This window comes from Oryctolagus cuniculus, chromosome 12 (assembly GCF_964237555.1).
Source record: "Oryctolagus cuniculus chromosome 12, mOryCun1.1, whole genome shotgun sequence".
NCBI lineage: Eukaryota > Metazoa > Chordata > Mammalia > Lagomorpha > Leporidae > Oryctolagus > Oryctolagus cuniculus.
The window spans coordinates 101,135,365-101,161,154 of NC_091443.1; the positions used below are offsets into that span (position 1 = coordinate 101,135,365).

At 53.6% G+C, this 25,790-nt stretch overlaps 1 protein-coding gene across 3 annotated transcripts in view; it reads left to right on the top strand.

Annotated features, from left to right (window-relative positions):
• ALPK3 (alpha kinase 3) overlaps positions 1 to 24,552 on the top strand; it is a 49,217-nt gene extending 24,665 nt beyond the window's left edge. For all 3 annotated transcript variants that reach the window (XM_051834231.2, XM_051834232.2, XM_051834233.2), the window contains 9 exons: positions 13,261 to 15,232; positions 15,773 to 15,920; positions 16,296 to 16,423; positions 16,546 to 16,581; positions 18,719 to 18,999; positions 19,512 to 19,600; positions 20,323 to 20,546; positions 22,389 to 22,437; positions 22,988 to 24,552. In XM_051834231.2, coding sequence (XP_051690191.2) covers positions 13,261 to 15,232; positions 15,773 to 15,920; positions 16,296 to 16,423; positions 16,546 to 16,581; positions 18,719 to 18,999; positions 19,512 to 19,600; positions 20,323 to 20,546; positions 22,389 to 22,437; positions 22,988 to 23,330 — 3,270 coding nt within the window. In that variant the 3' untranslated portion in view covers positions 23,331 to 24,552. The remainder of the gene's footprint in view (positions 1 to 13,260; positions 15,233 to 15,772; positions 15,921 to 16,295; positions 16,424 to 16,545; positions 16,582 to 18,718; positions 19,000 to 19,511; positions 19,601 to 20,322; positions 20,547 to 22,388; positions 22,438 to 22,987) is intronic.
• The last annotated feature ends 1,238 nt before the right edge of the window (positions 24,553 to 25,790 follow it).

Here is a 25,790-nt window from a genome sequence, read left to right on the forward strand (position 1 = left end):
GAGAGTCAGCCTGGACACTCGTTAGAAGACTTTTGGGGGCCAGCACCATGGTGTAGTGGGTAAAACTGCCTGTGACGCCGGCATCTCATGTGGGCACTGGTTTGTATCCCAGCTGCTCCACTTCCAATCCAGCTCCCTGCCGCTGGCCTGGGAAAAGCAGCAAAAAATGGCCCAGGAGTTGGGACCCCTGCACCCATGTGGGAGACCGGGATATGCAGCTTCTGGTTCCTGGCATCAGCCTGGCTCAGTTCCGGCTGTTGCAGCCACCTGGGGAGTGAACCAGTGGATGGCAGACATCTGTCTTTGTCTCTATCTGTTTCTCCCTCTCTCTGTGACTCTAACTTTCAAATAATTCAGTTTGTCTTTAGAAAAAGAGAATTTTGAAAACTACTAAGTGTCCAGCAAGTGCCAGTTTACCCTGGGTTTATCCAGGTTTTGGAGTCAGCTGTATCTATGCACAAGTCTGACGACCCTTGACATGGTGTGATCTTGGACAGGTAGTAAAGTTGCCAATGTCTGTCTGCAAGGGCTGTTGTGAGATACAGGGTGCTTAGCCCAGGCCTGGAAGCCAGTGTAGATCTCACCGTAGCAGGAGAGAGAGGCACACGTTTCACTTGGGGACAGGGGGTCCACAGAGAAGATGATGTCCCGTGTAGAGACGGGTCATGGGGTGTCCACTCATCCAGGAAAGAGGAGATGGGGGCCAGCATTGTGAACCAGGGGTAAGAGTAGTTGACGGCCGGCGCCGCGGCTCAGTAGGCTAATCCTTAGCCTTGCAGCGCCGGCACCCCGGGTTCTAGCGGTCGGGGCATCAGATTCTGTCCCGGTTGCCCCTCTTCCAGGCCAGCTCTCTGCTGTGGCCAGGGAGTGCAGTGGAGGATGGCCCAAGTGCTTGGGCCCTGCACCCCATGGGAGACCAAGAGAAGCACCTGGCTCCTGCCATCGGATCAGCGCGGTGCGCCGGCCGCAGTGTGCCGGCCGTGGCGGCCATCGGAGGGTGAACCAACGGCAAAGGAAGACCTTTCTCTCTGTCTCTCTCTCTCACTGTCCACTCTGCCTGTCAAAAAAAAAAAAAAAAAAAGAGTAATTGACAGGAGGAAATAATGTGTCCTGTGGCCGCGTTCCATGTGCCAGGGCTGAGGGAGGACAGTGCTTCATGGGGGGTTTTAGGAGGATGGTGTTTTGTAGTAGACAGTATTTGTTACATTAATCTTCATTTTCTATTTAAAAGACATAAGGACATAGAGACAGACTGAGATCTCCCGGGCCAGGGCTGCAGCCAGGTGCCTGGAACTTCACCTGCGTCTCCCATATGGGTGGCAGGGACCCGACCACTTGAGCCATCACCTGCCCCCCAGGGTGCGTATTAGCAGGAAGCTGGAATCTGGAGCACTCTGATCAAACGCCAGCCCCCTATAGCAGATGGTGTTTCTGATGAGTGACAGAAGCAAAAAGTGTTTCAAGGGTGGGGTGGGGTGGGATGGATCAAATAGGAGATGTTTACACTGAGAAATGATTGGTTATATATCTTCAATTCCAACTTGTTCATTCCAATTCCAGCTTAACTTCAATTCCAACTTAACTTGAGTGTCCTGTGTTTCTTTTTATGAAATATGTGGAGACAGCCTCTGGTTTGATGGGGCACTAAGGACTATTTCTGGGGGTGGAGGTGCAGGAGTCTTGGTCCTGGAAGTACAGACTCCGTGGGGAGGAGGGGGATGGTTGGAAATCCCTGTTTCTCGTGGGTGTTCCCTTGGCACAGTGGTGGAAACAGGAAAGGCGGGGGAGAGGGAGCTTGGTGGAGAACCGGGAGGGGCTCTCACGGAGACAGTTTTATATCAGTGCGTGCTTAGGTAGTCGAATGGGCTTTGGAGTGGCGCATACCCCAAGGACTCAAACCAGCCCCTGTCATCTGCGCCTGCCCTTGCTGCTCCCACTTGGACGTTGGTCAGAGGTGTGGGGAGTTCACAGTGGCCCAGGGGAAGCTCAGTGGGGCTGCCCTGCGTGCCCGACAGCACACTGGCTGGGCAGAGGGCCTCTCCCAGGAGACGCCCTAGGGAGGCCCCTAGGGAGCTCATCTAGGAAGTGACTGGGCTGGCAGCCAAGTTTGTTGGGAATGCGGCTTCTCCGTCTGCCTGCCTGCCTGCCTGCCGGGGTGGGAACCCACACCAGGACGGCTGCCCTGCCGGGCTGCTGGCTCCTGGCTGGCCTGGGAGGAAGCGCCAGCCCCTCCCCTTAGGCCTCCCAGCATGGTGCATGGTTCCCAGGCTCCTGCAAAATCTTGTGTGGTTTCTACTTTATTAAGCTTTAAACTGTGAAGCGACCTCCACGTGAAATGTGAATTCAGCACCTATCTACATTTTAAGCTTTTTTGCAGTCAATGAATTTGATTGCTTTTTGTATTCTTATCCTGCCAAATCTTTTTTTTAAACAGCAGCCTTATTTTTCTTATTATAAAAGAAACATGTAGCCATACTAGAAAATATGAGGGGGAGGGGACTGTAAAATTCAAAGGAGAAAGTAAAAATTTGCCTGTAGCCCACCATCTGGAGATAATTATCACCTGAGAGGTGATGGGATGGCTTGGGGCACCCACCATTCTTTTTTATGGGTGTGTGTAGTTTTATCATTTTAGTATTTTTAAAATTTAATTTACACTGTCACTCTGATTCAGCTTTATGTCCTGCTTTTCATTATTGTGAGAGTGTCTCCCCATGATTCCTAAAAGCCCTGTGAAAAACTTCATTTTAATGGCCACGAAAGGTGCCATAATATTATGAATATTTTAACCATTTCTTCCACAGGGTTTATGCTTTCCTATTAGAAGACTAAATATTCATCGATATTTTTTCTAATCTTTGTTGTTTGATTCTTTGGCTTGACTGTTAAATTGATCTGGAATTTAAGTGTTTAGTATAGCATCAGTTTTTAGCTTGATTTTTTTAAAAAAAGATTTATTTCAGTTATTTGAAAATCAGAGTTACAGTGAGAGAGATAGGGAGATACAGAAAGTGAGAGAGACAGAGAGGCGCCAGCGCTGTGGCATAGCTGGTAAAGCGGCCATCTGTAGTGCTGGCATCCCATATGGGTGCCAGTTCAAGGCTTCTCTACTTTCGATCCAGTTCCCTGCTGATCCAGTTCCCTACTGGGAAAGCAGTATAGGATGGCCCAAGTCCTTGGGTCCTTGCACCCACGTGGAGGACCCAGGAGAGGCTCCTAGATCCTGGCTTCAGATCAGCCCAGCTCCAGCCCATTGCTGACACTTGGGGAGTGAACCAGCAGATAGAAGATCTCTTTGTCTCTCTGTCTATCTCTGTAGCTCTACATTTCAAATAAACAAATCTTAAAAAATGAGAGAGAGAGAGAGAGAGAGAGAGAGAGAGAGATCTGCTGGTTCACTCCCCAAATGCCATGGCTGGGCCAGACAGAAGCCAAGGGCTGAAGACTCTTCTGGGTCTTCTACGTGGGTACAGAGGCCCAAGCACTTGAGCCATCTCCCACTGCTTTTCCAGGCTCATTGGCAGGGAGCTGGATTGGAAACGGAGCAGCTGGGACTTGAACCCATATAGCAGCAAGCAGCAGCTTTACGTGCTGCACCACAATGCTGGCCCCTTAGCCTGACTTTTTTTTTTTTTTTTTAATTTTTTTGACAGGCAGAGTGGACAGTGAGAGAGAGGGACAGAGAGAAAGGTCTTCCTTTTGCCGTTGGTTCACCCTCCAATGGCCGCCGCGGCTGGCGCGCTGTGGCCAGCGCACCGCGCTGATCCGATGGCAGGAGCCAGGAGCCAGGTGCTTTTCCTGGTCTCCCATGGGGTGCAGGGCCCAAGCACCTGGGCCATCCTCCACTGCACTCCCTGGCCACAGCAGAGAGCTGGCCTGGAAGAGGGGCAACCGGGACAGAATCCGGCACCCCGACCGGGACTAGAACCCGGTGTGCCAGCGCCGCTAGGCGGAGGATTAGCCTAGTGAGCCGCGGTGCCAGCCTTTTTTTTTTTTTTTTTTAATTTTTTGACAGGCAGAGTGGACAGTGAGAGAGAGAGACAGAGAGAAAGGTCTTCCTTTTGCCGTTGGTTCACCCTCCAATGGCTGCCACGGCCGGCGCACTGTGGCCGGCGCACCATGCTGATCCGATGGCAGGAGCCAGGTGCTTCTCCTGGTCTCCCATGGGGTGCAGGGCCCAAGTACTTGGGCCATCCTCCACTGCACTCCCTGGCCACAGCAGAGAGCTGGCCTGGAAGAAGGGCAACTGGGACAGAATCCGACGCCCCGACCGGGACTAGAACCTGGTGTGCCGGCGCCGCAAGGTGGAGGATTAGCCTATTGAGCCGCGGTGCTGGCCTAAGAATTAGTTTTGAAAAACCAATAGCTTCATGTTTAGCTTTCTCATCTGGAGGCATGGTATTTATTTCCATTACTTCAAGTCTACTTTTTCATCTCTTTTTATGTTCTGCCCTTTGCTTCCTGTGGGCCCAGCATCTCTCTCTCTCTCTCTTTCTCTATTTCTCTCTCTCTCTCTCTTTTTAAAGACTTACATATTTGAAAGGCAGAGTTACAGAGAGGCAGAGGCAGAGAGAGTGAGGTCTTCCATCCACTGGTTCACTCCCCAGATGGCCGCAATGGCCGGAGCTGCGCCGATCTGAAGCCAGGAGCCAGGAGCTTCTTCTGGGTCTCCCATGTGAGTACAGGGGCCCAAGGACTTGGGCCAACTTCCACTGCTTTCCCAGGCCAGAGCAGAGAGCTGGATCAGAAGTGGAGCAGCCAGGACTTGAACTGGTGCCCATATGGGATGCTGGCACTGCAGGCAGCTGCTTTACCTGCCACACCACAGCGCCAGCCCTCCAGCATATCCTATGAGGGTCTCTGTTCCTGGGCATTGATGCCAGAACTCCCTCACTCTGCCCACTTTGCATTCCTTCCCTGGGAGTAAGGGGTAATGCTGGGAGCTTGAGTTATACTTCCTGCTTGGTTATTAATGAGGAACAGATGCTAGAACTGAGGCCTCTTGGGTTTTCCGAATGTTGTGAGATCTTCCTGTCCAGTCCAGCCATGCTGTCCCCACTGTAGAAGCAGTCTTGGTGAAGGTACTTGGTGGATGGAAACTGGCCTTCTGTGTCCTCAGTGGCTGTTTTCCTGTGCCCTCACCTAAGATCTCTTCTGAGACTGCCTCATGGGAGTTGAGATATTGATGAGCTCTGAGTTAATCAGGGTGACTAAGAGATATTTCAGTTGCTGAAATTAGATTAAGGTAATTCAAGACAGACACCTACTTCTCCCAGGCACTTGGTAGGTGCAAACCAAAATCACATCTAGAGGATGACAGCATTACCTTAAGCCTCAAATTACTTTTGAAAAGCTGTTCAAATCTAATATTCAGTACCAAATGAAGATAAGTAGGCATAAAAGACAAGAAAACATAAAAAAGAAATAGCAAGAGCATTAAACAGTAGAGATGGGCCCACAGTTTTCCAACTTTTGGAATTATCAGATAGGAAATTTATAATTATACTTACATATTTAAGAAGTTAAAAAGTGGGCGAGTGTTTGGCCTAGTGGTTGCAACATCAGTTAAAAACCCACACCCCATATCATGGTGCCTACGTTTAAGCCTCAGCTCTGCTCCTGATTCCAGCTGGTATGCATCCTGAGAGGTAGCAGATGATGGCTTGATTAGTTGGGTCTCTGCTACCTGTGTGGGAGGCCTGGATTCCGTTCCTGACTCCTTGCTTCAGCCTGGCCCAGCCCCAGCTATTGTGGGTGTTTGGGGAGTGAACCAACATTTGGGGAGTGAACCAGTTCTGTCTATATTTATCTGTCTCTCTGCTTTTCAAATAAATAGGAAATTAAAAAAACAGGGTTAGGGATTTCAGCAGAGAACTAGAAGCTATAGAAAGTACCAAAGACTTAAAAATGAACGATCTAGAGTTTCAGGACTGAAAAATATAACAACTAATACTAAGTTAGTTGTGATGACTATGGCAAATCCAGTTTTTCTACCTCCACTTGTGTCTCCTATTGAATGCAGTGAAAACATAGGCAAAATGCATGGTGTTTTTGACAACTTTGAAGAGCAAATCATAGCAGACAGTTTGGGAAAGAAGACTAGAATTCAAATTACCACCGAAACAGCAGTGTTACCTCTTTTTAAAAAAACAACAAAAAAACCACTTCTGGTCTTTTCATGGCCTTGTCTTAATGCAATTTGAAACCCAGAAGTAAGCATCCGCATGAACAGAGAGCTCTGAAAGACCTCTGGATCAGGTTTGAGGAGTGGGAAAGGGATCTCCTGGTAGTGACCGTGACAAGAGCAGATGCTACAGGTGCCTGAAATTTGGATGGAGGAGGATCTTCCCTTTCACTCATAGGAGCTCTGGTCTTACATGAGTAGGATGAACCCCTATTGCTTTTTTTCTCTCCTGGATATCTTCCTTGGTCCAGGGCACAGGCTTGTGTCTGAAAGTAAGTGGCAAAGAGAGGTAAATGAAGTCCCAGTTATCTGGCCAGAGGAGTGACAAAGGGAGCCCTGGGGACTAAGAAAGTACTAGGGAGATTAAGGAGAGGGAGGACTTCTCAGAGGGAAAATGACCTTTGAGAGTTATTTGTGATCTCTGAGTTTTTAAACCCCTTATAACTTTCTGGGCTCTTCCCCATACTGCTCATACATGGGTCTAATTCTAAAAGAATTGAGAACGGAGCTCTCAGACCTCATCTAAGTCCTGGACTGGGCACTGGATGGCACATACGGAGTACAGACCCAGGTAATACTGGAAGGCTTTTGAAAAAGGAACTGGTATTGAAATGACCCTCAGAGAGCTAAAGGGAACTTATAATCTGAACCCAACCAAGTAGATTGCCTGCTAAGACAAAATGTTATTCTCCATAGGACTTAAATAAGAACCACAGTCTCATTATGTTAAAAATGTCCAGGATATAGCAAAAAAAAAAAAAAAAAGGAAAAAGATTTTTTAAAAAACATGACACATGAAAAGTCAGGAAAATCTCAACTTAGAAGGGAAGACAAAGAATTCCAATGCCAAGATGATATAGATGTTGGAATTATCTTACTTAAAGCAGCTACTGTAAAATTTGACAAGTAAGGATGAACATTCTGAAAATGAATGCAAACTTAGAAAATCTCAGTCAAGAAATAAAGGATTCAAAGAAGACCAGATGTTAAGCTTAGAACTGAAAAATACAGTGACTGAAATGGAAACATTGATTGAGCATAACAGCAGAATGATAGATAACAGAAAGACATCAGTGAGCTTAAAGTTAGATCATTAGAAATTATTCAGTCTGAACAAGAGAGGGTGAAAAAATAAAGAAAAAAAATTAACAGATGGGGCTGGTACTGTGGCACAGTAGGTTAATCCTCTGCCTGCAGTGCTGGCATCCCATATGGGCACCAATTTGAGTCCCAGCAGCTCCTCTTCCAATCCAGCTCTCTTTCCAGGGTTTGGCCTGGAGAAGCAGTGGAAGATGGCCCAAGTCCTTGGGTCCCTGCACTCTGTGGGAGACCCAGAAGAAGCTTCTGGCTCCTGGCTTTGGATCGGCACAGCTCTGGCCATTGAGGCCATTTGGGGAGTGAACCAGCAGATGAAACACCTTTCTCTCTGTCTCTCCCTCTCACTGTTTGTAACTCTGCCTCTCATATAAATAAATAAAATATTTTAAAAAATGAAATTAACAGATCTTCAGGTACCTGGAGTACAATATCAAAAGATTTAATGTTCATGTTATTGGGTAACCAGGAGAGGAGAAATAGTGTGGTACAGGAAGAAATATCTGAAGAAATAATGGCTGAAAACATCTGCAATTTGGCAAAAGATGTAAACCTGCAGATCAAAAAGTTCTTCAATCCAAACAGAGGAATCCTACAGAGTTCCACATTGCAAAAAAATCATAATCAAACTGCTGAAAAGTCAAGACAGGGGCCAGCAGTGTGGCGCAGCAGGTTAAAGCCCTGGCCTGAAGTGCTGGCATCCCATATGGGTGCCTCTTCTAGTCCCGGCTGCTCCTCTTCTGATCCAGCTCTCTCTTTCAGTAGAAGATGGCCCAAGTCCTTGGGCCCCTATACCCACGTAGGAGACCCAGAAGAAACTCCTGGCTCCTGGCTTCAGATTGGCACAGCTCCGGCTGTTGTGGTCGTTTGGGGAGTTAACCATATAGGGATGGAAGACTCTCTGTCTCTACCTCTCTCTGTAACTTTGTCTTTCAGATAAATAAATCTTTAAAAAAAAATAAAAAAAGTCTAGACAATAAAAAGACTCTTAAAAGAAGGGCTGGCATTGTGATGTATCAGGTAAAGCTGCCGCCTGTAGTGCCGGCATCCTATATAGGTGCCGGTTCTAGTCCTGGCTGCTTCACTTGCAGTCCAACTCTCTGTTGTGGCCTGGGAAAGCAGTGGAGGATGGCCCAAGTCCTTGGGTCCCTGCGCTGCATGGGAGAACTGGAAGAAGGTCCTGGCTTCGGATCAGCCCGGCTCTGGCTGATGTGGCTATTTGCAGAGTGAACCAGCAGAGGGAAGACCTCTCTTTCTGCCCCTGCCTCTCTGTAACTCTGCCTTTCAAGTAAATAAATAAACCTTTTCTTAAAAAAAGCCAGAGAAAAATAATGCATCATTTAATTGAACAATGATTTGAATGACAGGATTTCTCATTAGAAATAAGGGAGTCCAAAAGGAAATGGAACATTTTTTAAATGCTGGAGAAAAAAAAATCTTTCAACCGATAATTCTACATTTAGCAAAAATTATAGGTATTAAAAGTGAAATAAGGGACTGGCATTGTGGCACAGGAGGTTAAGCTGCCACTGTGATGCCGGCCTCCCATATCAGAGTGCAGTTCAAGTCCCAGCTCCTTTGCTTCCAATCCAGTTCCTTGCTAATGGCCTGGGAAAGCAGCAGCAGATGTTTGGGCCCCTGACACCACATGGGAAACTTGGATGGTGTTCCTGGCTTCTGGCTTTGGCATGGCCCAGCCCCAGCTGTTGTGGGCATTTGGAGAGTAAACCAGCAGATGGAAGATCTCTCTGTTTCTCCCTCTTTCTCTGTAATGGACTTTCAAATAAATGAATCTTTTTTTATTTTTAAAAGAGAAAGGTGAAACAAAAACATTCTCAAGTAAAGGAAAAGCCGAGACTGCATCATGAGTAGATCTCTTCTAAAAGAATTGCTAGAGTGAACATTTCAGACATAAAGAAGTGGCACCAGAAGGAAACTAGCAACATCAAGGAGGAAATGGTAAATAATAAAAAAATGCATACATGTGTAATAGACTACTCTTTTCCTCTTAAACTCTGTAGAATATGTTTGAGGCCAAAAAGGAAAAAAAAATCTTACCTTGTTGGAGTTTTCAGTTTGTAAATATAATACCTAAGAAGACTGCAGTGTAAAGGGGAGAGGGTAAAGGGACCTCTGGTACTGAGATTACTACATGTCACTTGAAGTTGTAAAATTAACCTCAGGGTACTGTAGAAAGTTAGGTGTGTACAGGGTCTTCAGAAAGTTTAAGGCCAATTCTCATCTCTTAATTTGAAGCCCACCTGTGTGTTGTAAGCCTTAGAGAAACAAGTGAAATACTGTAAAAAGAGATAGAAGAATACTAAAAGATATTCATATAATCTGAAAGAAGGCAGGAAAGAGGAAGCAGAGGAAGGAAAAATAGAGAGGCCAAAAGAAAACAAATAATAAAATGTTTGCTCTAAGTCCAAACATATAACTAATTATATTAAATATAAATAGTCTAAACTCATAAATTAAATGACAGAGATTATGAGACTGAATCAAAAAACATCCTCAACTCTGCTGCCTATAATAAATTCATTTTAAATATGATAATATATATGTTAAAAGTATATACTATGCACACATTAATCAAATGAAAGCTGGATTGGCTGTATTAGTGTCAGACAAAATAGACCTCAGAACAAACAAAATTACTGGGGAAAAATAGTGAGCTACCTAATAATAAAAGGACTAATTCAATAAAATGTAATAATTGAAAAAATGTGGATGGATCTAACAAGGTAGCTTTCAAATACACAAAACAAAAACTGGTGGTCCAAAATGGCTAAGCCAACAATTAAAATTGGAAGCTTTAACGTTCCTCTCTTAGTAGTTGATAGAATTAATAGACTTAAAATTAGTAAGGATATAAAGGAAATGAACAGGACTATCCTCCATCTGTCTCTAATAGATACTTAAAGAATATTCATTCTTTTCAAGTATATCACTCATCAAAATAGATTGTATTTGGGGCCAGCACTGTGGCGCAGCAGGTTAACGCTCTGGCCTCAAGCGCAGGCATCCCATATGGGTGCCGGTTCGAGTCCTGGCTGCTCCACTTCTGATCCAGCTCTCTGCTATGGCCTGGGAAAGCAGTAGAAGATGGCCCAAGTCCTTGGGCCCCTGCACCGTGTGGGAGTCCTGGAAGAAACTCCTGGCTCCTGGCTTCGGATTGGCCCAGCTCTGGCTGTTGCAGCCATCTGGGGAGTGAACCATTGGATGGAAGACCTCTCTCTCTCTCTCTCTGCCTCTCCTCTTTCTGTGTAACTCTGACTTTCAAATAAATAAATAAATCTTTTTTAAAAATAGACTGTATTCTATTCTGATCATGGGACAAAAATGAACAAAACTAAAATAAATTTAAATCATATAAAATATGTGCTCTGGCTAAAATGGAATTAAACTAAAAATTGATGACAGAAATACAATAGGAAACTCTCTAAGCACTTCTAGATTAAAAAACATAGTTTTATGGGTCACAAAGGAAATCTTAAGGGCAATTAGAAAACATTTTTAAAAGATTTTTTTACTTATTTGAGAGGTGGAGTTACAGACAGAGGGAGAGACAGAAAGAATGGTCTTCCATCCATGGGTTCACTCCCCAAATGGCCACAATGACAGGAGCTGGGCTGATGTGAAGCCAGGGAGCCAGGAGCTTCTTCCAGGTCTCTCTCCCACATGGGTACAGGGGCCCAAGTACTTGGGCCGTCTTCCACTGCTTTCCCAGGTGCATTAGCAGGGAGCTGGATCAGAAGTGGAGCATCCAGGACTTGAACCAGCACCCATAAGGGATGTTGGCGCCACTGGTGGTGGCTTAACTTGCTATGCCACAACACCGGCCCCTGTGTGTGGTTCTTATGTTTAGAATTATCTATAGATAGTAATTTATCTTATCATTTGAACTTTCTTATACTTTATCATTTTTTATTATATTTTATCATTTGAATTTTCTCCATACGTTCATCTGTTTTGTCATCGTCTCTCAGTTCTTTACAGTGAGAAAGGGTCGTGTTTCTATTTCCTCCCTGTGTGTCCCCTGCTGTCCTCCACCTCCCATTAGCCAAGTCTCACTTCTGGGGGATTATATTTGTGTAATTGGATGTCCTAGGTCTCTGTGCCTTGATTGCTCAGCTTTGGGTAACGTCTTTGGTTCCTGGCTCTTACACATGACACAATCAAGGAATGTTCTCTGCTTGACGTCGTTCTTTCTACGTTGGTGCTAGTTATCTTGTTTTTGTGTTATAAAGGCACATGGAATTGGCACCCTGACCTCCACTCCAAGCTCCATTTGCGTTCAGCCATAGCTCCACAGGTGCATGTTAATATGTGTTAATATGTCATATAGAGTCATATGTATTAATATGTAATGTGTGTAATATGTATTAATGTATGATGCATATATAATGTGTGTGTAATGTGTACATAGAAACTGAATGTACTTATAGTTAGTCTTGCCATTTGTTCTTTTGCTATGGTTTCCTTAATCATCTTTTCTTTGACTGAAGTTTGTTCTCTGGGTTCGTGGGAACACTGTTCCTTAAGTCCTTGTGTGTTCAGCGCCAGTCTTCTTGGTGCAGCGGTGCTGGGGAGGTTTCTCACGGAGGCTTTGTTGGTGTCCATTCTCCTCTCCCTGTCTCTGCTGGGTCGACCCCTGTGTCTTCTGCTTCTACCCGGTCCTCCAGGGGAGGCCTTTCCCCACACTGACTGTTTTTGCTGGCATGCTCGGGCACCTGCCTCCAGCCCAACCCCACAACAGCTTGGGTTCCTCTGCCCCACAGGGTCTGCGTCTGTCTGTTTTTGGTAGCATTTGTCCTTTGTGGCTTGTTTTTTGGGATTGTTTTATTTACCTCTAGTTTCACGAACAATGAAGTTTGCTTTGTTGTGTGCTTGTTCTGATGCTATTGAATAGAAGAGGCAAAGAAAGTAGTGTCTTGATTAGACAGAAAGTCCTTTGACTTGGTGACATGACAGTATAATAGCAAAGAATATGGGCTTTGAAGCGGATGCACCAGCTTCTGTTCTTTTTTTTTTTTTTTTTAAGAATTATTGTATTTATTTGAAAGACAGAGCTACAGAGAGAGGCAGAGACAGAGAGAGGTCTTTCATTCTGCTGGTCCACTCCCCAAATGACGGCAACAGCCAGAGCTGAGCCGATCCAAAGCCAGGAGCCAGGAGCTTCCTCTGGGTCTCCCATGCAGGTGCAGGGGCCCAAGGAGTTGGACCATCTTCTTCTGCCTTCCCAGGCCATAGCAGAGAGATGGATCAGAAGAGGAGCAGCTGGGACTTGAACCAGTGCCCATGTGGGATGTTGGTGTTGCAGGCTGGGACCTTTAACCCACTGCACCACAGCGCCCTCCAGCTTCTGTTCTGAACTCTGCCACATACTGCCTGATAAGAGATCCCTCCCCTTGTTTGATCTCTCATGAGTGTGTCACGCGTGTGAGCAGTGAGGTATGCCGTGTGATAGCTGGGGGTCCAGCCTGGGCGTGGCCTGTAGGAGGTCTTCACAAGGGTGCCGGGAGAATGCTCTTGTACTTCTGTTCCGGTTACTTTACCCTCTCTGGTTGCAGGCATCCTGTTACTGCCCTCCCCCACGTAACCAGTGGGTGCTCCCTGAGGCTGGGCTCTGGCACTCCCCACGTTGCCTGCAGTTCTGTCCAGGGCTGTTGGTGCCACAGGAAAAGGACAAGGACAAAGTCACTGCTCTGGGAGTCCTGGGGAGAGGCCCCTGAGGGCTGGAGGCTGGGAGAGCCCATGAGTGGGGCCTTTCGGGAAAGGCTGGAAGGGCCAGAGTGGGGCCTGGGTGCTGGGTGGTCCCTAGTCTAGACTCTGGGGTGAGGAACTGGGGTTTCATCATGTGCCTGTGCCCTAACCCCAGTAGGCCCGAGAGGCCTCTAGCAGGACGGTTCTGGTGCCACACTGGGCGAGATCCTAGCATGCGAGTTGTTCAGCTCTTGCTTTTGTCCCTGTGTCTGCAGGTCCCGGAGTCCCAGGCAACCACAACTGCAGCCACCCTGGTCGGCGGCAGCTCTGGTGTCACCTCCATTGGTGGTGGTGGCACCTCCAGAAGCCATGACGTCATCGAGCCCATGGACACAGACACCCAGGCTGGGGGGCCGTCATCTGCTGACCAGAGAGCCGGAGGCGAGCAGGATCAGCAGTTGAGGGGAGAGACGCAGGTGGAGGGGAGGCCTTGGGCCGACGGGGCACAGAGAAGCCAGAGGACACAGGCAGAGGGGGAGATGCAGGTGGAAGTTGTAACCCAAGAAAGTGCGAGGCCACAGTCAGTCGAGAGCTCCCAGAGGGGTGTGGTGACACAGGCAGAAAGGACACAGGCTGGTGAGAAGACTCAGGAAGGCACACAGATGCGGGAAGCAAAGGGGACACAGTCAGGGGGGAGCGCAGCCGCAGCCACGACGGGGCAGCTGGAGCCGCCGTCCGTGACCAGCCTCAGCCCACCGGCCGCAGCCCCTCAGCTCCCATCTCCGGAAGGGCCGAGGCCTCCTCAGATCACCGGAGGCTTTGCACAGACCCCAGCAGGGTCTCGTGTCCCAGAGGAACCTGGTTTCCTGCTCAGACCCGAGGAGGCAGCAGTACCGGCCCCAGAGACCCATAAAGAAACACTTACTCTCCCCGCCCAGCCGCCTCCCGGGGGGAGCTTGGAGCAGAAGGGAGGAGAACGAGGGTTCCCCTGCCCCACGGAGGCGCAGCCAGGCGGCATGCTGTGTGTGGACCTGGGAGGCTGCCCTGCAGCTGGCCCGAGCCAGGAGGGGCCCAGTGTGCCTTCTCCTCCGGGGATGGGCCCCACCAGCAGCCCACGGGAGGGGCTGCCCAGCACCCTGACAGCTCAGCACAGGGGCACAGCTGCCATCCAGCCCTCTGCAGACCAGGCCTTGCCGAGTTCTGCCCCCACTCTGCATCTGGGGCCAGGGCCCCCTTCCCAGGGTCACCCATCAGAAACCCTGGGCGCCAGCAGTGAGGGGGCCTGCGCCAAGACACCGCCCGGGGAAGGAGGGACCTCAGGGCCCCGCAGCTGTGACCCTGGCCTCATCGACTCCCTGAAGAACTACTTGCTTCTGCTGCTGAAGCTGTCCAGCGCCCAGACGAGCGAGGCCGGGGCAGAGGCTCAGGAGGGCACCGCGGCGGGCGGTCTGGCCGCCCCGTCCACTCTGGCCCCCACCGTGGAAGTGGCTGGGCTGAGCCCGCGGACATCGAGGCGCATCCTGGAGCGCGTGGAGAACGACCACCTGGTGCAGAGCGCGCAGACCCTGCTGCTGAGCCCCTGCACCTCCCGCCGCCTCACCGGCCTCCTGGACCGCGAGGTGCAGGCTGGCCAGCGGGCCCTGGCTGCGGCCCAGGGCTCCCGCGGCCCAGGCCCCAGCCCGCTCACTGTCCCCGCCATCGTGGTAGGTGAGGAGGAGGGCACCCGGCTGGCCTCCGAAGGACCCAGCGAGGGGGAGGGAGAGCTGTCCCCTGAGGGGCCTGGTGGGCCCCTGGGGCAGGCAGCCTCTGGGCAGGGACTGCTCTCGGCAGGGGGCGGGGCCCAGGAGCCCTTCCAAGAGGACGAGGTCCCAGGGGAGGCTCTGACAGACCTGCCTGCAGCTACCCCTGAGGAGCTGGCGCTGGGGGCCCGGAGGAAGAGGTTTCTCCCGAAGGTCAGAGCAGCAGGAGACGGGGAGGCAGCCAAGCCTGAAGAGAGAGAGAGCCCCACAGTTTCCCCACGGGGATCCCGGAAGAGCCTGGCACCTGGGTCCCCGGGGACTCCGGGGCGGGAGAGGCGCTCTCCTACCCAGGGCAGAAGGGCGGCCATGCTGGAGGTGCCACGGGCAGAGGAGGAGCCGGCCCTGGGCTCCGGCCCCAAGGCCAGTGGTGCGGACACAGAGCTGGGCCCGGATGAAGGCCGGCAGGAATCTCTGGCCAAGCCCAGGAAAGCCCAAGACCAGCTCAAAGGTGAGCCACAGAGAGGGCAGGGCACGCTTCGGGGTGGGGGCTGCCAAGAAGCAGTGTCTGGACGCCTACCTTGTGAAGACGTTCTTCACTGTCATCTGCGAGCTCTGCAATCAGAGGCGCCTGGGCCTGCGTCTCGCCTTGGCCCCGCCACCCTGTGAAAGGGGGCAGTGAGGCATCAACTGCGTGAAATGGGTTGGGTTGCATGAGAGGGAAGGGGCCAACAACTTGGGGCAAGCCTGGCTTCAGTAGCATCCGGGTCGTGGCCACAGCCCCTCATTGGACTCCTCCCACGGCTACAGGGCCGTGGGGCAACTGGAGCTCCTGGTTCACTACCCTGCTTCTGTGGGCCGGCCAGGAGCACGCACTCGCTGTGAGCGAGGACCAACTAAAACGTGCTCGACATGGGAGGGCCGTGGCGTGATTGGGGTGAGACTTGGCCTGGCCCACCAAGGCCCCCCGGGGAAGCAGGGCTATGGCAGGGCGCACCCAAGGAGGAGCGCGGTGGCTTCTCCCTCTCACCTCCGCTCTGGCTCCTGCCAGCCCCCCAGGTGATCCGGAAGATCCGGGTGGAGCAGTTTCCGGATGCCTCCGGCAGCCTGAAGCTCTGGTGCCAGTTTTTCAACATCCTCAGTGACTCGGTCTTGACATGGGCCAAGGACCAGCGCCCAGTGGGTGAGGTGGGCAGGAGGTAAGCCGCGTGGGTACAATGGCTGGCTGACCGGGCTCCCTATTAGGGTGATCGTGTGGGTTACTGCCCTAGCACTTGGAGGCCATCACCTTTAATCCTCACAATAGCCCCAGGAGGGAGACTCCCTCATTCCCATGGGAGAGATGAGGACGCTGAAGCCCAGAGCTCTTAGGTCACGTACCGGAAGTCTCACAGCCAACAAGTGTCAGGGCTACAGACCAGATCAGCATAATTCAGGACCAGCTCCTACCGCTCCCCAGAGCCCCCAAGCGCCTGAGTTCAGAGCAGCCCCTGAGTAGGGTGGAAGGACTGTTGGGCCCGAGGTGTGGCCCGTGCCGCCCGCAGGCTCTCACAGACGGATCTCACTCTCTGCAGTGCCGGGGATGAGGGGCCGGCGGCCCTGGCCATCGTGCAGGCGTCCCCTGTGGACTGCGGTGTGTACCGATGCACCATCCAGAACGAGCACGGCTCGGCCTCCACTGACTTCTGCCTCAGCCCCGAGGGTGAGTGTGCACAGCCGCCCGCCTGGCCCCCAGGGCGGGCAGCAGCCACGGGCCGGGGGGGGGGGGTCACTCCCAGGGCAGGGCAGCCTGGGGCAGCTGCCCTCTTTCCTCTTCTCTCGCAGTGCTGTCTGGATTCATCTCCCGAGAAGAAGGTGAAGGTACGGTGGTGCCCCCTGGGGAGGCGGGGTGGTGCTTCTTCCCTTCATCCCTGCCGAGCCTGCCCAGGGCCCCCGGGCTCCCTGGACTCACACAGGAACTGCTGAACGTGCGCTTTCTTAACGCCTGCTGCAGACGGCTGCGACGTCCAGGTCGGGCCTAGGACTGCTGCGTTTTAGCAGGCTCCCTGGTGATGGTGAGGTGCCTGGCATTTTGTTTTAAACTTTGAGCGATTTTTAAAAAAGGTTTGTTTCTTTTCATTTACTTGAAAGGTCAAGTGCCAGAGAGAGAGCGAGCGAGAGAAAGAGCTTTTATTTGCTGGTTCCCTCCCCAGCTACAACGTCAGGACTGGGCCAGGTCAAAGCCAGGAGCCAGGACCCATGTGGGCTGCAGGCCCGAGTCCTGAGCTCTCGCCCGCTGCCTGCCAGGGAAGAGGAGGAAGCTGAACTGCGATCAGAGCGGCCAGGACTTCAACCAGGCACCCGGCTTGGGGCGTGGGCATCCCGCACGGCTCAGCCCGCCGTTAGCGGCAGTCTGTCATGGGCCTGCAAGGCTCCCACTGAGGCCCGGGCCCGGGGAGGCAGCCAGCAGTAGACATATTCTTAGTTTCATTGCTAACAAATGCATCAATGCCCTCATTCACTCACTCATTCATTCATCCAACTAGTACCTTTTGTTCAGTTACCAAATAAAAACTTAAATCTCTATCAAATATAACCTCACCCCTAAAAACTTAGTAACAGTTCTGTAATATCATCGAATATCCAGTCAAAGCCTCCCCAGTTGTCCCAGGTGCGTTGGCTTATTTGAATCAGCAGCCGCTCACTGCTTTGGCCTCATGTGTGTCCGAAGTCTCTCGTAGTTGTAACAGTCCCTCCTCCCTCGCCAGTTTTCTCTTCGCTGTTTATTTGTTGCAGTCACTTGATGTGTAGAATTTCTATGTTGTGGGTTTTCTTGGCTATATCCCCATCTACCGTTGGTAACCGGATGCAGAGGTTTGGTCAGCCTCAGCTGCCCTTCCTCGTTGGCCAGGATAGTTCACAGGTGTGCTGGGATGTCATTTGCTCCTGTCTGGAGGCACATGCTGTTCCTCTGGTTGATGCTAAGATTGCGCGCTGTGTTTACTTCAGGTGTTCTGCACGATCCACCCTTCCCAAGGTTAGAAACCCCTAAATCAACTTGCGTTGTAATCCATTACTTCACGAAGGGTGACATCCATTTTAATTCCTTCCTTTCTTTTACTAAAATTCTATCATTATTAATTTATTCTATCCTCCTTCCGTAAATGACTGCTTATTTGGTTCTCTGGTGTGTACGGTTCCGACAGAGAAGGCAGGGTGAATACTTCCTTACTTGTTCTTTCTCGCTTACTTTCTGGAGTTCAGAATAGGGATTGGAGGCCCTGGCGCTGTCCAGAGGTGACCAGTGGGATTTGAGGTTTGCTTGAGGGAGGACTGGGTTTTCTGCAGATGCCTGTATGGACACGTGGATCTGGTGCGTGCACTCCATCAGTACTGCCTCTTTGTTGCTGAGATTGTCTCATTGTTGCCTCCTGTTGGCTCCTGTGTCTTTTGTCTCCATGCTTTCTGGTCTCACACGATGTCTCAGCCCCATGCTGTGCACCTCCTGCCGAGATCTGGAGTCAGCCCTTTCTTTAGGGATCCTTTTAGTGGGAAATGGTACTTAGCGATCAGAGGGGTGCTCACTGCTGGATTTGTCCTGCAAACTGTGTTTCTGTCAAATGTGTTGGTTCGGATGGAATCAGCTATTCATTTTGTCAAAACACCCAAATCTGAAACAGAATCGTCCTGGCGTCCTGTATTGATTGCCGCTGCCAGAGAAAACCCTTGTCTTGCCAGAAGCTCGCCGAGCACTGATGGTGTGGTGGGTCCCACGCAGTGCTGTGGCAGGAGGAGCAGGTGCGGTTTCTGCTCCAAGGGGCCCCAGGAGACAGGGTGCTCGGAGTGCACACCCGGCGAGCAGCCACGGCCGGCAGGGCAGGGGGCCGCCACGCTCTTCCTTCCCTGCGACCCCAGGGCGGCCAGCAGGGCAGGGGGCCGCCACGCTCCTCCTTCCCTGCGACCCCAGGGCGGCCAGGCAGCAGTTTCTGGTTTCCCACCTTTCCCTGTTCCCCTTCAGTTGGCGAGGAGATTGAGATGACGCCCATGGTGTTTGCTAAGGGTCTGGCTGACTCCGGCTGCTGGGGGGACAAGCTCTTTGGAAGACTGGTGAGCGAGGAGCTCCGAGGGCATGGACGTGGGTGTGGCCTTCGGAAGGCCTCCCAGGCCAAGGTCATCTATGGGCTGGACCCCCTCTTCGAGTCGGGCCGCACGTGCATCATCAAGGTGTCCAGCCTGCTTGTGTTTGGGCCCAGCAGTGAGACTTCTCTCCTGGGAAGAAACTACGACGTCACCATCCAGGTATTCTCTCCCTGTCCTCTCTCGAGTCCTCTCCTTTCCCAGCCTGGATCCCTTTGGGATACCCACTAAGGAGGCAGAAGCCACGTCAGTCTCAGGCCTGTCTGGCTCCCAGGACGGTCCTAGAGGGGAGCCAGGCACGTGCCCAGGGTCCAGGCACTTGGCCTCCGAGAGCTTGCGCGTTTCCAAGCCTTTGGGCCATGGTTTTCCAACCTTCCCCATCGCAAATCCGCTTTCTCTTGGAAGTGTCCTCTTCCCTGCTCTCCCCAGAGCCATCCGAGGCACTGCCCCTACTAACAGAGCTCTAGAAAATGCAGTTCGGAAGCCGCTCTGCCAGCCTCTGCCTGAAAAGGCGCTCATAGCCCTCTGTTATACGAGAGAGAAAAGCAAGGCAGAGCAGGGCATGGGGGAGTCAGCCCTACGTCCTCCGCTGGCAGCCGCCATCAGTCCCCTGGCAGGTGACCTCCCCCTTAGAGCTCCTGCGCCAATCAGCTTTGATGCCCTCTAACCCACAGGGGTGCAAGATCCAGAACATGAGCCGGGAGTACTGCAAGATCTTTGCAGCTGAAGCCCGGGCCGCGCCTGGCTTCGGAGAGGTGCCTGAGTAAGTACACAGGGAGGTGACACACGGTGTAGAAGCAGTGACCCCACGGCTCCCGGGGCCTCCTGCATGGAGGCCGTGTGCAAGGAGGCTTGGCAGCCCCACACAATCGAGGGACAGAGGCCGCACGGTTCACTCCTCACTTCAAAGAAGTCCCCGGTGGGTTTGATCTCACACCCACCCCACACCCCACACCCCACACCTGTAAGCTCAGCTTTTGCTGACTGCCGCAGCCTCTGGGCTCCGTGGAGGCAGGGGCCTGGGCTGAGCCAGGCGGACCGCTCGGGTGCTTCTGTGCGCAGGCAGGGTCAGCGTGGGTCTGCAGGAGTGGGCTCTGCGCCGTGTGCTCCTTTCCCTCTGCCGTTCCCCGGTCTGCCAGGCCCTGAGCCATGGTCGGGTTCTGTAGAGGCATCGCTCCTGTGACACACACTGGCCTCCGCCCTCACCCAAGCTCGGAGTGTGCCTGGGCCACCACGGTGTTTGCTCCCCAGCCCACTGACCGCAGAGAACGGACAGGACTTGAAGCTGGCGGCCTCCGTTTCCCACCCTGACTGTGGGGGTGGGGAGTGTGGAGCTGCCTTCCTTCCTTGCTGTCTTTTGGGTTCAGAGCTGAGAAGCCCTTCTTGGAAGGGCTCTTGTTTTAGGGGCAAGAATACAGACTTGGGCTGGAGGGAAGCACCCTCTCGGCCGCCCTTGGTGCTCATGCAGGGTGAAACTGTGTTTAGGATCATCCCCCTGTATCTGATCTACCGGCCTGCAAACAGCATCCCGTACGCCACCCTGGAGGAGGACTTGGGCAAGCCCCTGGAGTCCTACTGCTCCCGGGAATGGGGCTGCGCGGGGCCTCCCGCGGCCTCCGGCGTCTCTGAGGCCGTGCAGAAGTGCCAGACCTTCCAGCACTGGCTGTATCAGTGGACGAATGGCAGCTTCCTGGTCACAGACCTGGCAGGTACGAGGGCCGCGGGCGGGAGGGGCTCGGCGACGGGAGGTGTCGGTGGTCTGCAAGGCTTCACCTTGTGCAGTCGCCCTGTGCAGTGCACTGGACAGGGACCATCCCGCCTGTGGTCCTGACGCAGCCCAGGGTCTGGGCAGCCCAGTCCGCTGCAGCGCATTTAGAGGAGCCCGCTGCAGGCAGCTGAAAATTCAGAAGGCATTCATGTCAAACATCACATGGGATCGACTCCATAACACACAACCCCCCTTTCAGTCTGCCCTGGACTTTCTCACACTCGCAGCCTCCCAGCCCTCTCCTCCCTCCTGGCTGGGGAGCTGTGTGGTCGCCCCTCCCCCTCCACCTGGGCTAGCTTTTTTAGGTTAACAACTTCATCTGACTTCTCTTTATTTTACTGAAATGTTCCCGTCACCCAGAAAGTCCTGCAAAGGAAGCCAGCAAGACTGAGTCCTCCCTGAACTAGTCCTCCCCAGGCTTTCTCTCTCTCTCTCTTTTTAATATTTATTTATCTATTTGAAAGGCAGAGTTACAGAGAAACAGAGAGAGAGAGAGAGAGATCTTCCATCCACTGGTCCCGGCCAGAGCTGGGCCAATCCGAAACTAGGAGCCAGGAGCTTCTTCAGGTCTTCCCACACAGATGCAGGGGCCCAAGCGCTTGGGCCATCTTCTACTGCTTTCCCAGGCCACAACAGAGATCTGGATCAGAAGTGGAGCAGCCAGGACTCAAACCGGAGCCCATGTGGGATGCCGGCACCTGCAGTGCCGGCATCGGCTTCACCCGCTATGCCACAGTGCCAGCCCCACGCCTACTTTGTTTAACCATCACTCAGGAATGGAAACATGAAATGATGTCTACAGTGGGAGGAGAGGTTACTGGGTTATTTCATGTTATTCCATCTTGTTCCTGTGCCAAAGAATTGGGAAAACCAAGGGCTTAGAGATGCAAAACTGACTCCAGTAGGCCTTTTATGGGAGCTAGGTTCTGCAGTAATTATTGTGTCTACGGCTCCATATTTTGGGAGGCAGGGAAGCTGGTGACACACTAAGCCACTGTCATTCATGTATTAACTTATGAATTCATCCTTCTGCAGTCTAACCTGTACCAAATGTTGGCAAGAGAAAAAGGTGACAGGAAAAGTCGGGCTCAGGCATCTGGTCAGGCGGGTGGCAGGGGGCCTTTGGGGGCAGAGGATTCCACTTCCGACCACACACCCCGACCCGCCAATGCTGAGGCACCTGGGTGGGCCGGCCCAATACCTGGGCAGCCTCCCTCCCACTCCCTCACTGTTTAGCCTGGCTGTTCTTCCAAGGCTAAAGGCCGTCCTGGCTCCTTGGCATGCTTGCGCGCTGCCTGCGTGGTCAGCGTGGAAGCCAGTCTCATCAGCGTCACGTTTCCGCAGTCAGCCTGATTTATCCTCGCATTCCTGTCTTCCTCCGTGTGTCTCTTGCCCAGACAGACTGTTAATCTGCTAAGAGGAAGGGGAGATTTTATCCCAAAGCCTGCGGCCATCCAGTGTGTGACCTGGTCTGCCCCAGTGGAGGCAGCCTTGCACGACTGGAGGAGATTGGCTCCAGGAGTCAGGAAAACTCAGCTGTGACTTGGATTCACAATGGCTCTGCCAGGCACCTGGCTCTGAACCCCCTCCTCGCCTGTAAAGCTGGGAGTATTCTTACTACTAAGAGGACAGAGGCCGGTGCACTGCCTGTGAGACCGGCGGTGGTGTGAGATGTGCCTTCACTGGGTCCTGGGGAGTTCTGGTCCAAGCTGATGTCTTTCTGAGACAGCGGAACCTGGAACCAGCCCAGGCTGATGTCACCCCCACCCCTCTGTCTTTCCAGGCGTGGACTGGAAGATGACTGACGTGCAGATCGCCACGAAGCTGCGAGGGTGAGTGAGCGCGTCTTCTGTCCTTGAAGGGTCTCTGGGTGTCAGACGTCCTGACTCGTGGTTCTGCAGCCCGGAGGGGCTAGCCTGGGGCCTGGTCACACCCGTGGTCCTGGGCTCACGTGCTGGAGGCCCGTGATTGCCCCCACCACGCCCTTGACCCCAGGTCAGGACTGGAAGCTGCGCTGATGCCCGCACACAGGGTGCTCTGAGGTTTGGCGCCTCCGCGTGCTGCCGAGCATCCTTCCCACTGGGGAGTGCTCATCACGGTGCAGACGAGCAAGGCCCGGGCCTGGGCTGCTGATCCGAGCCTCCTCCGGCGGCCGTTTGACATAAACCACGCTTACACCGGCAGGTGTCCTCACGAGGAGTCCCACGTGTCAGGGTGTAGTGAGACCTCCGTTGTAAAACTGAGGTTGGCGGTGCTGCCACCTGCAGTAGCACCTGGGAGAGACTCCACCCCCCTCTGGTGGGGTGGGAGGGACCCTGGGCACGACTCCCCAGTCAGCCCCCAAGGGTGGGACCCCACAGCGCTCTTCTTGTTCGGCTGCAGATACCAAGGCCTCAAGGAGAGCTGCTGCCCGGCCCTGCTGGACCAGTTTGCCTCCTCCCACCAGTGCAACACCTACTGCGAGACGCTCGGCCTCAAACCCCTCAAGGGCCCCGAGGCCCACCCTCAAGCCAAGGCCAAAGGCTCCAAGAGTCCATCTGCTGGCAGGAAGGGCCCCCAGCTGAGTCCTCAGCCCCAGAGGAAAGGCCCCCCTAGTCCCCAGGGCGCCCGCAAGGGTGCCCCAAGCTCCAAGGCCACCCTGCAGGCCTCAGAGGCAGCTGCCGCCCAGTTATTGGGAGAGCCTCCCGCTCAAGAGGGGGGCTCCAAGGCCCAGGGCATGCGGTAGCCCCACCAGGAGGCTGGGGGCCTCCACCCAGCAGCACACCAACCAGGAAGCAGCTTGAACCGGATGGAAACTTTCTCAGTACGGAACTAACCAGAGCAGGAGCACCGCGAGGCCCCGCTCAGGGCCTCCCTGGGCAGCCTCTCCTCACTCAGCTCCTCGTCAGACGACTTCGGTGCATGGCACACAGCCCCCTGGCCTCTGCCAGTGCCATCGTCACTCAGGGCTCCCAGGCCTCAAGCGCCACCCCTCCCCCCGCCAAGTGCCTGGTGGCCGGGGCCCTCCTTGAAGTTTAAGTTTACAGTCACCACTGCTGGAGGCTCCCGAGTCCTCTGCATGAGTGCTCAGCCCACCCTCGCCCCAGCCCAGCCCTGCAGCCGGCACGGCCCCTCGGGCCCCGCGCCGCCCTGACCGCTCCCTGTCCTCAGGGCCCAGGCCTCCTCTGCTGGGTCTGGCCTGCTGACTCTCAGGGTGTCTCCTCATGGCTACTTGGTCTAATTCATTCTGGCTTCTCCTGCACTAACCTGCCCCTCAGCCCAGGTGGGCCTCAGGACCCTGGCGCACGCGTGATCTTGGATGATGTGTGTTCCTGCCCCTCCCTCCCCGTCACTCGGCACGTGCTCGCCTGCTCCCCATGCTCCCCCCAACACACACACACACACACACACAGCTCGGACCCCAGCTGCAGCCTGCCACCTGCCCTCACCAGCTCTTTGCTTGTCTTTTTGCCCAAGGCCTCCCCTGACCCTGACCCTGACCCCAGCCCCACCCACCACCACCCAGGTGAGGAACAGAGCCCCGGCCTCTCCTCGTATCTGAGCATGCTCTTGCCCGCTTCTTCTGGGCCCTCTGCTCGGCAGCTGAGAGCTGGCCTGAAGCTCACGTCGGCAGCTGTGGCCGGGAGGTAGCTGTGCCCATAGTGGAGGTGGTGGGGTCCCAGGACATTCATATCCCTCTCAACCAGGGCTGAAGGCCTGGGGCTCTCCCCATGGGCAGGGTGTATGGGTGCTCGGAGGGAACAACCCATCCGTGCACTAGGGTGCCAGGCCCCCTCTGTGCCCGCCCCAGCTGTCAGCTCTCAATCTTGGGGGCCCAGCTCTGACCGTCACGGATAGGGGCTCCCAAGGAATTCTGCTCTGGGTCCCGAGCACACTCCTGGGGTCCTGGGGCGGGGTCGATCCTGAGCTAGCCTGCAATAAAGCAGCGACTGCGCATCTGCTTCCTCCTCCAGTGTGGTTTAGGTGTGTGGAGTCGAGGTCCCCTCCCCCTGCCCAGGCAGGCTCCCAGTGGGTGTCCTGCCGTCCCCGGGCCCCCCAGGAAGTCCCTTGGCTCTTGGGCTGAAGTTCAGCCTCAGCCTTCTCCGTCCACAGCTACACTCCACGCTGTGCACACACTGGGCGGGTGTCAGGTCTCTGGGCCTCGCGCCCTTGGCATTGCTCTTTCCCTGAGAGACGGACATTAAGGAAGGAGCCCAGGCAGGGAGAGCGAAGCCAGGGGCTCTGTGCGGACTCCCTGTGGCTCTGGCTGCCTCCACACCGGCCTCCCCTGCTTCTCCCCAGCCCCATGCCCCAGGGCCTTCCCTGGCCTGATGCTCCCTTCTCTACCTCCTCCTGTGCTCAGGTGACTCCCCCACCCCGCCCCAGCATGCCCCCGACTTCCCCAGCCCACACATCCAGACCCTGAACTGAGAGCTGAATGCCACTCATTCATCCTCCCATCAGCCCCGCAGACCGACACTGGACGCCCTGGCCGGCGGCCACTGAGAAGCCACAGTGTGTGAGGCAGTCTCGGGAGGGAGTTACCTGCCTGCTGGTTTCTTGAGTCTTAAGCAGTAGAAATGTACCTGGACCAACTTAAGCGCGGAGAAGGGTCCGTGGGAGAGCTCACAGAAGTGGAAGCAGAGCTGAGCAGTCAGCCCTCGGAAGTGGGGCTGCCCTGGGGCCCCCCTCCGTGGAAGGTTCGCCTTCCAGGTGCGAATCTGGCCTGAAGCTCGAGACCTTGCGGAGGAGGCCAGAAGCCATTTTCCAAAGGCTGGAGATCCTGGCCAGAGAAGCGGTGGCCAGTGGAGGGGCAGAAAGGGTTTGGTGGACAAATGCCAAAGCCGCTGCCTCACATAGCAGCAAACACACACGCACCCTGCTCCCCACGTCTCAGGTGTTACTACTCCACGTGCAGCCCAAAACACACTCCTCTCCCAGGCAGCTCAGGGTCTTGTTCAGCGAAGCCCAGTGGTGATGATGGCCACTCTTCTCCAGAGTCCACCATCCCTGATGATAACCGTCCTCTTTTGTGAGGTTCTACAACCTGTGCGTTACTGGGGAAAGTGGACTGTAGTCAACCAAAACGATGGAGTGAGCCGGGGAGGAAGCGCTGGTCCCGGGCCCTCACATGTGACCAGAGATCTGGGGCTTGTGGGAGGTGTCCAGCCCCAGAGTGCGCCCGGGTGCCAGGCACTCAGTCCCG